Raw genomic sequence first — 18171 nt, forward strand, 5'->3', positions numbered from 1 at the left:
AAAAAAAACTGTATTTCTAGTTAGTAGCGGGTAACTCTGACACTAGTGAATCAAATCAAATTTTATTGGTCACATACCAGGGGCATAGCCAGATTTTTTTTGGGGGGGGGGATAGGCCTAGAAAATTTGGATAGGCATTCTTTGCAACATGCACAGTATATTATTTCGTAATACAATTGTTTTATACTAGTGCATAGTACTTGGAGCAACCTCGTTACATATACAAATAATTACATATCCCAGCATATTAAAATAAGACAGTAACTTTAGACCAGTTACCAACTTGCCAACAACATAAACTCCTCTTCAGACGCACTTTAATCTCGATGTGCAAACACGCCTATATTTGATGTTACAATTTATACCGCGGCGGGCAGTAGTACTATAAATGGTACCTTACCTTTAGTATCATAAGGCGTGACCTACATCATAAGGTGCAGACGGCGAGGCTTTGAGTTGAATATGGTGATGATTTCATCATAATCCAATGTATCTGTCAATTCACGCTCAAAAGACAGCAAACTGAAGAGGTTCAGCCTGGCGCTTGTCAATGATGTGCGAAGATGATTTTTTTTATCCTAGTTGTTCTTGAGAAAAGTCTCTCCACACTGCATGATGTCATTGGAAGTGTGACAATGATCCTTAACAGAGAGTCTATATTAGGCCCAGTCTAAGCACGGCGTCCAGTCCCGCTCCATGGCAGGAGCCTTCCTCTGCGCCGATGTCCAGGCACGGCGTCCAGTCCCGCTCCATGGCAGGAGCCTTCCTCTGCGCCGATGTCCAGGCACGGCGTCCAGTCCCGCTCCAAGGCCGGAGCCTTCCTCTGCGCCGATGTCCAGTCCAGGCACGGCGTCCAGTCCCGCTCCATGGCAGGAGCCTTCCTCTGCGCCGATGCCCAGTCCAGGCACGGCGGTCAACTCAGATCCATGGCCGGAGCCTTTTTCGGTGCCTAGTCCGGGTGCGGCGTACAACCCAGCTCCATGGCCGGGGCCCTCTGCGCCGAAGGCCCAGCATTCTACCTGGCTCCATGCCCGGACCCGTAGTCTGGGGGGGGGCAAAGTCCATGAGCGGAGTGGGTACTTCGCCCCGCACCTGAGCTGCCACCGACGCTAGACGCCCACCCGGACCCTCCCCTATAGAGTCAGGTTTTGCAGCCGGAGTCCGCACCTTTGGGGGGGGGGGGGGGTTACTGTCATGCCCTGACCATAGAGAACCTTTTTGTTCTCTATTTTGGTTCGGTCGGGGTGTGACTAGGGTGGGTGATCTAGTGCATTTATTTCTATGTTGGCCTGGTATGGTTCCCAATCAGATGCAGCTGTTTATCGTTGTCTCTTATTGGGGATCATATTCTGGCAACCGTTTCCCCACTGTGTTTTGTGGGATCTTGTTTCTGTGTAGTTGCCGTTGAGCACTGCTTGAGCTTCACGTTTCGTTGACTGTTATTGTTTTCGTGAGTTTCCTTTATTAAACATGTGGAACCCAAATCACGTTGCACGTTGGTCTGAGTATATTTCCAGTTCGTACGACGATCGTGACATGTGTCATGCACAAAGTAGATGTCCTAACCGACTTGCAAAAAACTATAATTAGTTAACAAGAAATTTGGAGTGGTTGAAAAACAAGTTTTAATGACTCCAACCTAACTATATGTAAACTTCTGACTTCAACTGTATGTCTGTCTAGAATATTGTTCTAAAGTTGCCTCAGGTCACTGTCACTCTTAATGCTGGATGTTTTCCCTAATGAAGTTGTGACTACACTGTCTGCCAATTTTACAGGCAGTTTTCGCTGCTGTGATGCACTCACATCCCAATTACTAATATCATGCTTAATCATCATCTCTTCAGTTAGCTTGAGAACTTTATCAAACTCTCCCCCTGAGTTATCTCTGAACGTAGAAAAGCTGCTTTTGCAAAATCACTAGTGTCAAACAATTGACTAAACATGACTAACAGGAATAAAAACTTATTGTTCTGGATTTGTTGTAACAGGGCATCGGCTTCTAATTTGGCTTGTCCACAATAACAATATATATATTTTTTGTATATATTTTTTTATTGCAACAATAATAACAATATTACACATCAGAATAATTCAGGACATCATTAATATGTGACAAGGCATTGAGATATTAAGACATTCAGAGACATCACCTCTAATAATTTTTTAAATGTTTAAGTTTCATAAGTGTGAGGGATTTATAAGACATTTGTACGCCCCCCCCCCCCCCCCCCCATAATAGTGGAGAGCTCCCTTTACCATATAAGGAAGAAATCACCAGCCACACACATTTTGCATTAATATAAATAATGAGACAAAATCACTCAATCAGTTTAACAATTTCGAGATTGATGATGTTTCTCATATGAAGAATGAGAACACCAAAACAATTGTCAGAATGTACTTTTACATAAACATTTTGAAACTGTAAAGGATATCATCAACATGTTCTCATCCTTGTAAATTGGGAAATTATGTAATCAAATAATGAAAACCACATATTTAACAATATGACATTTTTAAATAAATAAAACTAATGTATTCAATGTTCGTGTCTGCTAGATACAATCCATTACTTGTATAGAAACATCTTTGTCCAAATGATATAGGCTCCCCTATAAAGTCTTGCACATGGTGTGTTCCGGTTAGTGCATAGGGTCATGAAAGAGCCATGACAAGTGTACTACTTCCGTCTTCTCCTCCCCAGCGGATATAGAGAAATGGTAAGATCATTTATGTGGTTTACTATGAAAATAAAGACATTTCGACGTTATTTCAACATCAGTCATACGATGAGCAGTATATTGAATATGACATTATTCGTGGTTTACGCGAGGTCTGCGTTAATGCGTATGTTTATCGCTAGATTTGGTTTGGTAGCTAACGTTAGTTAGTTAGCATCCCACCCAAAATGTGAAATCTGTTTTTAGCTAGTGATATAGCTCTAAGGTAAGTTTTTTTTTAACTAGTGCCAAATACTGTAATCTAAAGTATCCTTTCAAATGTATTCATAAATATAAACATAATTTAGCTAGTTACCCGAAAATGTATCTGTAGTAGTGCATCAGGGAGGTCGCATATGTTCTTGGATGTCACTATCAAGATTGTAAATTCAAAACGAATACCATGAGTAAATATTCCCATGCCCCATTGAAATATATACCGAACACTAGCTGGTAGAAGAGGGTAGTTTGCCATCTTGCTAGCTATCTCGCAAGTAAGGCAGCCAGCCTAGGTATTTAAGACCGCAAATGTTTTCCAAATTTCTGGCCCCAGGAAATATCAGTTTTAATTTGGTGTAAACTGTGGATTCCAAAAGGCTTTAAATATCCTTTAACACCAAAAAAATAGATTCTGAAAGGGAACTTTATGCATCTTAAACACTTTTTGTCAGTGGATGTAGGCGTTTTTGCGATGTCCCCAGGTGTTATTTATCAACTTCCACTAGATCAAAACACAACCATTTTTAATCTGTCTTTTATAGTCCTAGTTAGTCTCTTTATATTCGTTTCTTTCATTATTATTTTATATAAGATTTCCTGTGTGTCCCTGATCACTTTCCACCCTGTTAGTTTGTTGTAAATCTCCATCTTAAGAAAACAACCCCTTCCTACAATGACACCACATTGAGGAAGTGTCATTTCTTTATATAAAAACATTTGTATCTATTTGTTCATGTTAGTCTGTATGTCACACTCATACATTTCCACCCTGTTAAGCTAAACATTTTTTTAAAATGAAAATGTTAAAATATGTTTGATAGAGAAGATAAAGTCCTGTTCAAGTTTTCACAATTATGCTAGATCAATCTTGCTCACTCAGAGCTATGGCTAATTTAGGTTTAACACATCCACCCTGTTAGGATTATGCACCTAACAAACTGGAAAATGCACCCAAAAATTTTGTAAGTACCTGAGCTTGACCAATTTAGTTTTTCTGTCGTGCACTGTCCAGTCAAACATGTCCCTTTTCTGATAGAATAATACAAAAGGTGTGTGTATCGCATAGTAGGAATGTCCCAGCTAACTATGCACTAGCCACTGATCTTGACTCTAGGTTCCATTACATTCCACATAAGTCATCTTCTGTACGGGGGTGTTTTGGTTAGAGCCCGGATGCTTGGTCTGAACTAGCCCAAAGGCCGGCAGATGGCGATATTGATCTGGTATTGAGGGTTTCATCTTACCATCCAAACGCATTGTATGCAGCTGGCAATACACTCGTATCGCCGTGGACTGGTTCGTACCAAAAACATTCTCCATCCAGGCTGTAAAGGCATCAATTTCATCCTTAACTAGATGTATTAATGGTGAGGAGGGGGGGACGAACGGTGGAAATATGCGTACTTTATGAAACACCACTTTTCCACCACCATACTAATGCTACTACTTGATGTTGCGCCCTTCATTCAGTTAGGGGTAAACAGACTGCTGCAACCTGATTGGCTGAACGCGATACACAACATCTGGAACTATCATACCTAGGCATTAGCCACTTCAGCATGGTGGTTGAAAATGGTGTTTTGTAAAAGAAGTAGGCATATTTTCCTTTATTTTTGCCTTTTTAAATCTAGTTAAGGAAAAATTGGCGCCTTTGCACCCTGAATGGAGAATGTTTTCGGTACGAACCGGTCCATGGGGGCTGCCTACAATACTTTTTGGATGGAAACTCCTCAATATCGCCGCCTGTCGGCCTCTGGGCTAGGTCTGAACATTAACCCCCATCACTTTGGAAGCATAAGGACCTAAACATTCATATCAGCAGGAAATTATTTTCTAAAATCAGTTATATTGTTACACAGCTGTTGACGTGCGTGTTTATGAACAATATGAAGACAGCCGACTACTTGTGCTAATTAGCTATCTGCGTCTCCTAATTAGAGGTCGCCCGATTAATCGGAATGGCCGATTTTTAATTAGAGCCGATTTCAAGTTTTCATAACAATCGGAAATCTGTATTTTTGGACACCGATTTGGCCTTTAAAAAAAAAATTTTTTTTTACACCTTTATGCTTCATTTAACTAGGCAAGTCAGTTAAGAACACATTCTTATTTTCAATGACGGCCTAGGAACGGTGGGTTAACTGCCTGTTCAGGGGCAGAATGACAGATTTGTACCTTGTCAGCTCGGAGATTTTTACCTTGTCAGCTCGGAGATTCAATCTTGCAACCTTACAGTTAACTAGTCCAACGCTCTAACCACCTGATTACATTGCACTCCACGAGGAGACTGCCTGTTACGTGAATGCAGTAAGCCAAGGTAAGTTGCTAGCTAGCATTAAACTTATCATATAAAAATCAATCAATCATAATCACTAGTTAACTACACATGGTTGATGATATTACTAGTTTATCTAGCGTGTCCTGCGTTGCATATGCTTTGCAGATGCTGTGCGTATTTGCAAAAAAGGACTGTCTTGCTCCAATGTGTACCTAACCATAAACATCAATGCCTTTCTTAAAATCAATACACAGAAGTATATATTTTTAAACCTGCATATTTAGCTAAAATAAATCCAGGTTAGCAGGCAACATTAACCAGGTGAAATTGTGTCACTTCTCTTGCATTTATTGCACGCAGTCAGTATATATGCAACAGTTTGGGCTGCCTAATTTGCCAGAATGTTATGTAATTATGACATAACATTGAAGGTTGTGCAATATAACAGGAATATTTAGACTTATGGATGCCACCCGTTTAGATAAAATACGGAACGGTTCTGTATTTCACTGAAAGAATAAAAGTTTTTTTCGAGATGACAGTTTTGACCATCTTAATGACCTAAGGCTTGTATTTCTGTGTGTTATGTTATAATTAAGTCTATGATTTGATAGAGCAGTCGAACTGAGTGATGGTAGGCAGCAGCAGGCTCGTAAGCATTCATTCAAACAGCACTTTCGTGCGTTTTGCCAGCAGCTCGTCGCTGTGCTTCAAGCATTGTGCTGTTTAACCGATGTGAAATGGCTAGCTAGTTAGCGGGGTGCGCGCTAATAGCGTTTCAAACGTCACTCGCTCTGAGACTTGGAGTGGTTGTTCGAGAGTGGCTGTTGTCGATGTGTTCCTGGTTCGAGCCCAGGTAGGGGCAAGTAGAGGGACAGAAACTATACTGTGACACTGGCAATACTAAAGTGCCTATAAGAACATCCAATAGTCAAAGGTATATGACATACAAATCGTATAGAGAAATTGTCCTATAATAACTACAACCTAAAACTTCTTACCTGGGAAGATTGAAGGCTTCTGTTAAAAGGAACCACCAGCTTTCATATGTTCTCATGTTCTGAGCAAGGAACTTTAATGCTAGCTTTTTTACATGGCACACACTTTTACTTTCTTCTCCAACACTTTGTTTTTACATTATTTAAACCTAATTTAACATGTTTAATTTTATTTGAGGCTAAATTGATTTTGATGTATTATATTAAGTTAAAATAAGTGTTAATTCAGTATTGTTGTAATTGTCATTATTACAAATACATTTAAAAAAATTGGCCGATTTAATCAGTATCGGCTTCTTTTTGGTCCTCCAATAATCGGCATCGGCGTTGAAAAATCATAATCGGTCGACCTCTGCTCCTAACACCTGTATAAATGGAAGCTAGACACCATAAACATGTTGTCACTGAAAAATACTGTTGACTGCAAATGTTAAAACCGGTTACAGTAAGTGTGTATTTTGCATTTGAAATGATTTTGATATAAGAATTGATTCACGTTCCAGAGGTAATTCGCCTTTTAAACAGAACATGTAAGGTCCTTGGACTGTTAAGAAGTAACATTAGACTCCTTTAGTCCATTGTAGAACTAGCTATGCACCTGCATCTTTCCTGAATTATTTTTGCTTTGCAGTAAGTAGGTCCAGAGTCTAGATTTCCCTTCCTTATACTCAACACACATAGGGTTGCAAACTTGTCCACTGAAATATTTTCTTGGCCCAAATCTGATGCAGACTGGATTGAAGTAGCTAGATATTTTCATCCTGAAAATGCAAATAGTGGCAGTGCATTCTACAGCTGTAAGGCCTGAGCCAATGTGTGCCCACTATCCTTATCTATTATAGTCTATGTGAAACAGTGGTGTACTTTTAAAGTCACATGCATACTAATGGTGCAATTGTTCAAACCATGAAAGGCTTCAGCGTGACTAGGCTATATTCTAGGGGTTTCAGTATGTACTCATGCGGTCAATATACTTCCTCTTTACATTTGAGGGATGCAGGGTATATAATCTTAATGGTGATTTCACTAATGTTCAGCAGTCAATGATTTTGCATATATTTTTTTTAATGGGGTTGATGGGACTTTTTTAAAACTTTTACTGACTAATGTGTTGGTGAGTTTCTGTGATAGTGAAATCAGTGTAAAATCTACACTGCAGCCCAAGCCCAGCCATGAGCCTTTGCTATGGAATAAACATTATGCCAGGAATTCTAGCTACAATCCTAGGTCTGCATTACTTTTACCTTTCTTCTCGTAAAGAGGTGTCGGGATAAGGGCCATTTAGCTAATAGTTTGAGGATAGTAGGTGGCGTGAGGCGGTATTTGGTTGGCAGGGGTAGAGGCTTCCCTCTTCTAACGTTTCTTTCTCCACTCCCTTTCCTCTCTCCCTCAGACAGCGACTCTGCGCCCGTACCTCAACGCTGTGCGTGCCACGCTGCAGGCCGCCCTCTGTCTGGAGAACTTCTCCTCTCAGGTGGTGGAGCGACACAACAAGCCAGAGGTGGAGGTCCGGTGAGTGTCGGTGTTTGTTCGTGTGCATGAGAGTGTGTTTGACCTTGCATGTGTATGTTATCCCCCTCAGGAGAGTGTGTTTGACCTAGCACGTGTATGCTATCCCCTTCAGGAGAGTTTGTTTGACCTTGCATGTGTATGCTATCCCCCTCAGGAGAGTGTGTTTGACCTAGCATGTGTATGCTATCCCCCTCAGGAGAGTGTGTTTGACCTAGCACGTGTATGCTATCCCCCTCAGGAGAGTGTGTTTGACCTAGCACGTGTATGCTATCCCCCTCAGGAGAGTGTGTTTGACCTAGCATGTGTATGCTATCCCCCTCAGGAGAGTGTGTTTGACCTAGCACGTGTATGCTATCCCCTTCAGGAGAGTGTGTTTGACCTAGCACGTGTATGCTATCCCCCTCAGGAGCAGTAAAGAGTTGCTGCTGCAGCCAGTCATCATCAGTCGTAATGACAAGGAGAAGGTTCTTATCGAGGGCTCCATCAACTCAGTCCGAGTCAGCATCGCTGTCAAGCAGGTCAGGGATATTATTTATTCTAATGTGTATAGTCGATAACCTGTCCTTTACAGGTGCAGTTGACGGGCTTGATTTTGGTGACTTTCATACTTTATTTAAACAATAAGGCCTGGTGGGGTGTAGATGGCCAACATACCACGGCTAAGGGCTGTTCTTATGCAAAACGCAACGCGGAGTGCCCTTAGCCGTGGTATGTAGGCCATATACCACAAACCCCTGAGGTACTTTATTGCTATTATAAAAGGGTTACTAATGTAATTACAACAGTAAACAATATGTTTTGTGTCATACCTGTGGTATATTGTCTGATATACCACAGCTTTAAACCAAACTACCTGATTTATAATTAAGCAATAACGCACGAGGAGGTGTGGTACATGGCCAATATACCACGGCTAAGGACTGTTCTTAATCTAAAATCTATTTAAATAAACACAATTACACAGCAATCTAAACGCCATACCCCATAATAACAAAGCAAAAAACAGTTTTTTTTAGAATGTTTAGAAATGTATTATAAACATAAATGCCTTATTTACATAAGTATTCAGACCCTTTGCTATGAGACTTGAAACTGAGCTCAGGTGCATCCTGTTTCCATTGATCATCCTTGAGATGTTTCTACAACTTGATTGGAGGCCAGCTGTGGTAAATTCAATTGATTGGACATGATTTGGAAAGGCACAGAGCAAAAACCAAGCCATGAGGTCGAAGGAATTGTCCGTAGAGGCCCGCTTGGAATTTGCCATAAGGCACTTAAAGACTCACAGATCATGAGAAACAAGACTCTCTGATCTGATGAAACCAAGATTGAACTCTTTAGCCTGAATTCCAAGTGTTACGTCTGTAGGAAACCTGCCACCATCCCTATGGTGAAGCAGGATTATGCTGTGGGGATGTTTTTCAGCGGCGGGGACTTGGAGACTAGTCAGGATCGCGGCAAAGATGAACTGAGCAAAGTACAGAGAGAACCTTAATGAAAACCTGCTCGGGGATTCAGCCTGGGGCAAAGGTTCACCTTCCAACCCTAAGCACTCAGCCAAGACAATGCAGGAGTGGCTTTGGGACAAGTCTCTGAGTGGCCCAGCCAGAGCCCGGACTTGAACCCAATCAAACATCTCAGGAGAGACCTGAAAAATAGCTGTGCAGCGATGCTCCCCATCCAACCTGACAGAGCTTGAGAGGATCTGCAGAGAAGAATGGGAGAAACTCCCCAAATACAGGTGTGCCAAGCTTGTAGCGTCACACCCTTGTAGTCTCAAGGCTGTAATCACTGCCAATGGTGCTTCAACAAAGTACTGAGTAAAGGGTCTGAGTACTTATGTAAATGTGATATTTCAGTTTTTTATTATTTTATTAGAAAAAATGTCTAAACCTGTTTTTGCTTTGTCATTATGGGATGCTGTGTGTACATTTGGGGGGGGGGGGGGGGTTGAATCAATTATAGAATGAGGCTGTAAACTAACAAAATGTGGAAAAGGTCAAGGGGTCTGAATACTTTCTGAAGGTATGTTGACCATATACCGCAAACCCCCGAGGTGCCTTATTGCTATTATAAATGGGTTACCAACGTAATTAGTAGTAAAAATAAATGTAATGTCATACCCGTGGTATACGGTCTGATACACCATAGCTGTCAGCCAATCAACATTCAGGGCTCGACCCACCCAGTTCATAATAATATTTTTAATACGCCTATCTTGTTGTGTTGTCGTTACCCAATGGATGGAAGCGCAGCTGTACCATTGTTTTTTTCTTTCTCTGTTCTGTGAGGCTGTGTTGGTTTGTCATAGACATGAAATTTACTACTGTGATTAGTTGTTTTTTTACAACCTGGTGACAATTGGTGGTTATTAGCACCCACCAATCACAGGACAGCAGCTCTGAGTCTGACTGCTTTGTGATTGGTGTGTCACTGCAGGCGGATGAGATTGAGAAGATCCTTTGCCATAAATTCATGCGCTTCATGATGATGAGAGCTGAGAACTTCTTCATCCTGAGGAGGAAACCGGTGGAGGTGAGATGAGAGGACTGGTGGTACAACCAACATCTCAAACTTATCACATCGAATGGTCACACAAATGGTCTTTTTTTTTTTGTCACTCAGACAACATTTTCTGCAAGAATTGGGATTTATTAGCCCCCCCCTTTTCTCTCCTTCATTCGTCCGCAGGGTTATGACATCAGTTTCCTCATCACCAACTTCCACACGGAGCAGATGTACAAGCACAAGCTGGTGGACTTCGTCATCCACTTCATGGAGGAGATCGACAAGGAGATCAGTGAGATGAAGTTGTCTGTCAACGCCAGGGCCCGTATCGTCGCAGAGGAGTTCCTCAAAAATGTAAGTCTTCATGTATGTCGTTCTTCTCACCTAGAAGTTAAACGTTTTATCTGACATCCATGTTTTTGACTTCCGCAGTTCTAAGAAAATTCCCAAACATTCCTTACGCTGATCACGACCGTCATCATGGTTTCTGAGGGGTCCGCAACACAGAACAGAGAGGGGGAGGGGAAAACATTGTGACCAGACATTCGCAATGGAAAAAAGTAAAGATGCATCAGACCAATGGGGTGTTGCCCTACGTCATTGAGGTATCCCTGTGCTCAGAAATATTGATGTTTGTACATACTTAATATTCACAGCCTCGTTTAATTTCTGCCCTTTAGAACAAAGCATTAAATCAGGGCGGGTCCTTAAAATAGAATCCTAATCAATATTAATGAGCACAGGGAAATGCATGGAGATTTCTGATAATTGAAACTATTTCTTTTTTTATATATAAATATTATATTCAGACTGTTTTGCTAAGTTTTTGTTACGACACCTGTTTCTTGTGTTAATACACACAGAGCAGACCCTATCATTGATGGAAATGATTGTGATAATAGTGCTGGCAGTGTTGAATAAATCCCTTTATTGTTTGTTTGTATTTTGCTGTGTTATTTTACCATAATAGTGTATTGCTTGGACCTGTTTATCTTTATGATGAGAAATTTGACATCTGTGGACGAAATGCCAGCTAGCTTGTCTGTCAGTCAGATTAAATGTTTGTCTCTACGCAACATGCCGTAGTAGATATATTACAACTGTATGATGCATGAGAATGGCACCTTGTTAGCTACTACATCATTAATACTATAAATATCCTCAACTATCTAGTAGGCTTTGGTTTGAATTCATATCGTTATTTTATATGGCTGTTAGTAGACCATGGCATTTGCAACGCCAGGACAGGGTGACCCTGGGAATCAAACCCACTCCACTATGTAAAATGTATGCACGCATAACTTTAAATCGCTACTAGCAGTAAATCCATTGGACATTAAGGTAACACTTTGGATAGTCAATCTATAGATGCTCTACAGAGTAACATGTTCAACTATCTATTAACCCTAGCTCTAACCATAATTCTAAACCTAGCCCTAAAGGTAACCTTGGCAAGCAGTTTCTTATCAACAGTTTTGATAGTTCAGATTTTCCATGTCATACTATCCAAATAAAGTGTGACTGAAATGAATAATTAGGCTACCAACATTCTCAACAACTGTGTGGCCATGCACACCTCAAACTCAATCATCAAATATGCAGATGAGAGTATGATAGTGGGCTACCAACAATGACGAGACAGCCTACAGGGAGGTGGTGAGAGCACTCGGAGTGTGGTGTCAGGAAAACAACGTCAACAAAGGAGATGATCATGGACTTCAGGAAACCGCAGAGGGAGCACCGCCCTATCCACATCGAAGGGACATCAGTGGAGAAGGTGGAAAGCTTCAAGGTCCTTGGCGTACACACAGACAACCTGAAATGGTACACTCACACAGTGTGGTGACAGCGCCTCTTCAACCTTAGGAGGCTGAAGAAATTTGGCTTGTCACCCAAAACCCTGAAACTTTTACAGATGCGCAATCGAGAGCATCCTGTCGGGCTGTATCGCAGCCTGGTACAGCAACTGTACCGCAAGGCTCTCCAGAGGGTGGTGCAGTCTGCACAAGGCATCACTGGTGGCAAACTACCTGCCCTCCATGACACCTACAGCACCCGATGTCACAGAAAGGCCAAAAGATCAAGGACATCAACCACTTGAGCCACTGCCTGTTCACCCCGCTATCATCCAGAAGGCGAGGTCAGTACAGGTGCAACAAAGCTGGGACCAAAAGACTGAAAAAAATATTTTATCTCAAGGCCATCAGACTGTTAAATCACTTGCACATTAGAGGCTGCTGCCCTATAGACTTGGAATCACTGGCCACTTTAAGGTTTACATATGTTTCATTACTCATCTCACATGTATATACTGTATCCTATTCTACTGTATCTAAGCCTCTGCCGCTCTGATATTGCTCGCCCAATATATATTCTTAATTACATTGCTTTATATTTGTCTATTGTTGTGAAATTGTTAGATATTACTGTTAGATATTACTGCACTGTTAGAGCTAAAAACACACGCATTTCACTACACCCGCAATAAAATCTGCTAAATGTGTATGTGACAAAGAAAATTTGATTTGAAATAAAACATCCTGCCTCTGTTGCCTGTTTGAGTGTTTGTTTAAAAGCCTACTGATTCCGTGAACACCAAGCTTCATGCAACGGCATAATGTCGGATAAAGCAATTTCACAGATTCGGCTGTTCTTAATTACAAGCATAGCAAAGATTAAGGCTTTACTTTTTTTCTCTCGTTAGAACAGACTGGTATTACTAATTTATTTACTGTTTACACTGTTCCAAACAGGCAGAAAAATAATATTGTAATCTAACAGCACCTGTTTGTGACAGACGATGTGCACGCAACTCTCACACCTATACCCTCCTTTTTCTTGATCTCCTTGCAATTATATTTTTTTATAAGTAATGTCTTTATCATTATACAGTAGCGTATAGTAAATAGCCTTGTATAACTACCATCGAGCTGTAGGCCTAAGAGCGAGTCCTGTTTAGTCTTACCATAACTTAACGTTAGGCCTATATTTCAATATGTACGCTACTGTATAAATCATGCTATCACACAGAATAAAATACATTCATGCTTTGAAATGCAATTAAGCATTTTAGTTTTAAAATGAAATAAAGGGAGTGTTACACCGAGGAATGAGCGTTACACCGAGGAATGAGCGTTAGACCGAGGTCTGTACTCTGGAGCAGGATCGATTTGGAGAAGGAGGGTCCGGCAGGGTCTGTCATGGTCTAGGGTGGTGTGTCACAGCATCATCGGACTGAGCTTGTCGTCACTGCAGGCAATCTCAACGCTGTGCGTTACAGGGAAGACATCCTTCTCCCTCATGTGGTACCCTTCCTGCAGGCTCATCCTGACATGACCCTCCAGCATGACAATGCCACCAGCCATACGGATCGTCCTGCAAGACAGAAATGTCAGTGTTCTGCCATGGCCAGCGAAGAGCCCGCATGCACTGCAGTACTCAAGGCAGCTGGTGGCCACACCAGATACTGACTGTTACTTTTGATTTTGACATAATCGACTCATAATTTGAGTCAATTGGAGGTGTACCTGTGCATGCATTTCAAGGCCTACCTTCAAACTCAGTGCCTCTTTGCTTGACATCATGGGAAAACCAAAAGAAAACAGCCAAGACCTTAGAAAGAAATTGTAGACCTCCACAAGTCTGGTTCATCCTTGGGAGCAATTTCCAAACGCCTGAAGATACCACGTTCATCTGTACAAGCAATAATACGCCAGAAAAACACCATGGGACCACACAGCCGTCATATCGCTCAGGAAAGAGACGTGTCCTGTCTCCTAGAGAAAGAATGTACTTTGGTACGAAAAGTGAGTCCTATATCGACATAACCTGAAAGGCCACCCAGCAAGGAAGAAGCCACTGCTCCAAAACCGTCATAAAAAAGCCAGACTACAGTTTGCAACTGCACATGGAAACTTACTTTTTGGAGAAATGTCCTCTGGTCTTATGAAACAAAAATAGAACTGTTTGGCCATAATGACCATCATTATGTATGGAGGAAAAAGGGGGAGGCTTGCAAGCCGAGGAAAACCAACCCAACCGGGAAGCACGGGGGTGGCATCATGTTGAGGGGGTGCTTTGCTGCAGGAGGGACTGGTGCACTTCACAAAATAGATGGCAGCACAAGGCAGGAACTATATGTGGATATGTTGAAGCAACATCAGTCAGGAAGTTAAAGCTTGGTCGCAAATGGGTCTTCCAAATGGAAAAATAGCTTAATAAGGATAACAAACCCAAGGTATTGGAGTGGCCATCACAAAGCACTGACCTCAATCCTATATAAAATTTGTCAGCAGAACTGAAAAAGCGTGTGTGAGCAAGGAGGCCTACAAACCTCACTCAGTTACACCAGCTCTGTCAGGAGGAATGGGCCAAAATTCAATGACAATGCTTTTGGCAATGCTACCAAATGCTAATTGAGTTTGTAAACTTTTGACCCACTGGGAATGTGATGAAAGAAAAGCTGAAATAAATCACTCTCTACTATTATTCTGACATTTCACATGCTTAAATTAAAGTGGTGATCCTAACTGAACTAAAACAGGGAATTTTTACTAGGATTAAATGTCAGGAATTGTGAAAAACCGAGATTAAATGTACTTGGCTAAGGTGTATGTAAACTTCCGACTTCAACTGTACATTGTAATTTACTACTGGTCCTTAACTAAGGCAGCAAAATGTGAAGACTACACAAAACAGTTCAAAACTTTGAGCAGAAGACAACAGCAAGAGACTTAACTCAAAATATTTATTACATTTGGATGATGTAGATATTTACATTGACAGAATCATATTCTTGACAAACAAGTCAAAATGAACAAACAAGACATGCTGAAAATGCTTAAAACTATATAATACCAGTGAGCGATTTAATGACATTCAACCAGTGAGCGATTTAATGACATTCAACCAGTGAGCGATTTAATGACATTCAACCAGTGAGCGATTTAATGACATTCAACCAGTGAGCGATTTAATGACATTCAACCAGTGAGCGATTTAATGACATTCAACGCATTACAGACAACAGATTATGGTGATCATTACAAATATACGCATTTACACAGGCATTAGAAGTCATTTCAATTGATTTGTTATGATACCAACAACTATTCCTGTGCTACTGAACTACAGCAGCATTTTAGATAAAGTATCCTTCACTAGTAGACATTGAACAATAGATAAAAACATTCTAGATATAGCATATCACTGATGCAACATGGAAATAAACTTGTCAATCTCTTTAGATTTTAACTAGATGAAGATTAACTTAATTGAAAATGATAGATACGCAAAACTGCCTTTATAGGAACAGCCTGATTTTATACCAGACATAAAAATTACTAGCTACAATTCGTGTCCCCGCTTTAGAGTCTGCATATCACAGCCTCAAACTTGTAATGCAATAGTTAGTTTAATAGGAAATTCAACAAATACATTATTATTATTATAATTTTTTAAATGGGGTGGACAAACACTAAAATACTAAGAACAAGAAATGTACAATGTCAACATATATGGTTCTTACACTGTGTTTGCACAGGCAGCCCAACTCTGATCTTTTGCCAAATTATTGTAAAAAGAGTTAATCTGATTGGTAAAAATACCAATTAGTAGAAAAAGATCAGAATTGGGCTACCTGTGACAGACACGATTTCAGAAAAGCTCAACTCTACAATTTGATGAAAAGCCATATGTCCTCTATTTAAAATAGGTTTCAAATCAGATTGTCCTTATCTTGATCATATTCACTCACACACATACAAAACACACTCACATGCACACACTCTCAAACATACCCCGATAGTGGGGCAAATCACCATTGAACTGGATTCCAGTTGTCTAGACTTTCATTGCACGGAAGAAAAGAGAAAGATGAGGTGAACCTGAACGAGGAATATGTCCAATGAAAGATCCGGATGCGTTTTTTTCCCAATCCCACTGCAAGGAACAAATTAAAAGAGGAATTTGGATTGATTGCTGATTGAGTAGAGGAAGTGGCCATGGTGAGTGATGTCACTCTGTTGTCTTGGGCACTGTCCCTAATCACTGGTGGGCGGGGACTGTGAACAGGGCTTCCTCCGGCATCCGTGAAGTGTCTACATTCTGTACAATGAAAAGAGATCAGTCAGCACTAGGACACAGATAAGGTTAGTCCAACTGACCCTGAACCTCTTACTCGCTCTGTTTTAGAGTGCAAGCCCAGTGAGGGCCACTTGTCTGGGGTACCTACCTCTGGCCTGTCCCTGTGGGTGTTCACAGCTTCCACGTTCAAAAAGACAGACTCTACTTTACAGCCTACAGGGACAGGAAGAGAAAAAAACAAAACAATAGTTAGAGACAGAAATAGAAAGGGAAGAGATTGAGGACAAATACTTTGTCCGAAAACTAGAGGGCAGCAGCAGTAGACTGTTTAATACATAGACTAAGGCCAGGGATCAATTAGATCAGTGTTACCCCACAGTAACCAACAATTGCAGGTAACAGCGCTGGAGATGTCAAATTAGTAAGCAACTGTTCTTGTGTTCTTTGTCACGAAGCCACACCCATCCCACCCACGTTAGAAGTTAAGAATGAGAAAATGTAGGCCATACTTTTTCCACATTTAGCTACAGCCTAATTTTTAAAAAACGGATTAAATTGTTTTTTCCCCCGACATCAATCCATAATGACAATTCAAAAACAGGTTTAGAATTTTTTGCAAATTTATTACAAATAAAAAAACTTAAATATCACATTTACATAAGTATTCAGACCTTTAACTCATTACTTTCTTGAAGCCCCTTTGGCAGTGATTACAGCATCAAGCCTTTTTGGGTATGACACTACAAGCTTGGCACACCTGTATTTGGGGAGTTTCTCCTAATATTCTCTGCAGATCCTCTCAAGCTCTGTCAGGTTGGATGGGGAGCGTTGCTGCACAGCTATTTTCAGGTCTCTCCAGAGATGTTCGATCGGGATCAAGTCGGGGCTCTGGCTGGGCCACTCAAGGACATTCAGAGACTTGTCTCAAAGCCACTCATGTTTTGTCTTGACTGTGTGCTTAGGGTTGTTGTCCTGTTGGAAGGTGAACCTTCACCCTAGTCTGAGGTCCTGAGCGCTCTGGAGCAGGTTTTATCAAGGATCTCTCTGTACTTAGCTCCGTTCATCTTTTCCTCGATCCTGACTAGTCTCACAGTCCCTGCTGCTGAAAAACATCCCCACAGCATGATGCTGCCACCACCATGCTTCACTGTAGAGATGGTGCCAGGTTTCCTCCAGACATCATGCTTGGCATTCAGGCCAAAGAGGTCAAACTTGGTTTCCAGACCAGAGAATGTTGTTTCTCATGACATGCACTGGGACCTTATAGACAGGTGTGTGCCTTCTAAATCATGTCCAATCAATTGAATTTACCACAGGTGGACTCCAATCCAGTTGTAGAAACATCTCAAGGATGATCAATGAAAACAGGATGCACCTGAGCTCAATTTTGAGTCTCATAGCAAAGGGTCTGAATACAAATGTAAATAAGTTATTTCTGTTTTTTTTATTTTTAGTAGATTTGCTAAATGGCTAAAAAACTGTTTTCGCTTTGTCATTAGGGGTTATTGTGTGTAGATTGCTGAGGATTGTTATTTATTTAATCCATTTTAGAATAAGGCTGTAAAATAACAAAATGTGGAAAAAGTCAAGGGGTCTGAACACTTTCTGAAGGGACTGTAGAAGCAATTACACTCAAATTGAATATCATTAAATAATAAGGATTTACATCAGCCTAATGAAGGAGTAGATAACATCACACATTCCAGTGTTTGAACTTGTAACACGGCTACTTGGGATTTCTACTAATGTGCATCCAATGGAAATGTCCGTGATAGGTATAATGCCAGGAGCCGTTTGTGGATTTGACAGATCCTACATTGCCTTAACAAAAACAATGACATGCTAAGTG

At 41.0% G+C, this 18171-nt stretch overlaps 2 protein-coding genes across 3 annotated transcripts in view; one reads left to right on the forward strand and one right to left on the reverse strand.

Moving 5' to 3' along the window:
- The first annotated feature begins 2647 nt into the window (after positions 1–2647).
- Positions 2648–11173, forward strand: LOC139413544 (actin related protein 2/3 complex, subunit 4). The gene is made up of 6 exons (XM_071161044.1): positions 2648–2723; positions 7612–7730; positions 8137–8248; positions 10170–10265; positions 10422–10592; positions 10671–11173. The coding sequence occupies exons 1-6, from the start codon at positions 2721–2723 to the stop codon at positions 10674–10676; spliced, it is 507 nt and encodes a 168-aa protein (XP_071017145.1). The 5' UTR covers positions 2648–2720; the 3' UTR covers positions 10677–11173.
- A 3801-nt stretch (positions 11174–14974) lies between these two features.
- The window catches only part of LOC139413545 (6-phosphofructo-2-kinase/fructose-2,6-bisphosphatase 4-like), a 54754-nt gene continuing 51557 nt past the window's right edge, over positions 14975–18171 (reverse strand). For both annotated transcript variants that reach the window (XM_071161045.1, XM_071161046.1), the window contains exons 13-14: positions 16471–16535; positions 14975–16343 (exon numbers count right to left, since the gene is read on the reverse strand). In XM_071161045.1, coding sequence (XP_071017146.1) covers positions 16284–16343; positions 16471–16535 — 125 coding nt within the window. In that variant the 3' untranslated portion in view covers positions 14975–16283. The remainder of the gene's footprint in view (positions 16344–16470; positions 16536–18171) is intronic.

Source organism: Oncorhynchus clarkii, chromosome 7, assembly GCF_045791955.1.
Source record: "Oncorhynchus clarkii lewisi isolate Uvic-CL-2024 chromosome 7, UVic_Ocla_1.0, whole genome shotgun sequence".
Lineage (NCBI taxonomy): Eukaryota > Metazoa > Chordata > Actinopteri > Salmoniformes > Salmonidae > Oncorhynchus > Oncorhynchus clarkii.

Coding starts and splice junctions, on each gene's coding strand:
- LOC139413544 (XM_071161044.1), top strand. Junction 7,731..8,136: donor AAGCCAGAGGTGGAGGTCCG/GTGAGTGTCGGT, acceptor TATCCCCCTCAG/GAGCAGTAAAGAGTTGCTGC. Junction 10,266..10,421: donor TGAGGAGGAAACCGGTGGAG/GTGAGATGAGAG, acceptor ATTCGTCCGCAG/GGTTATGACATCAGTTTCCT.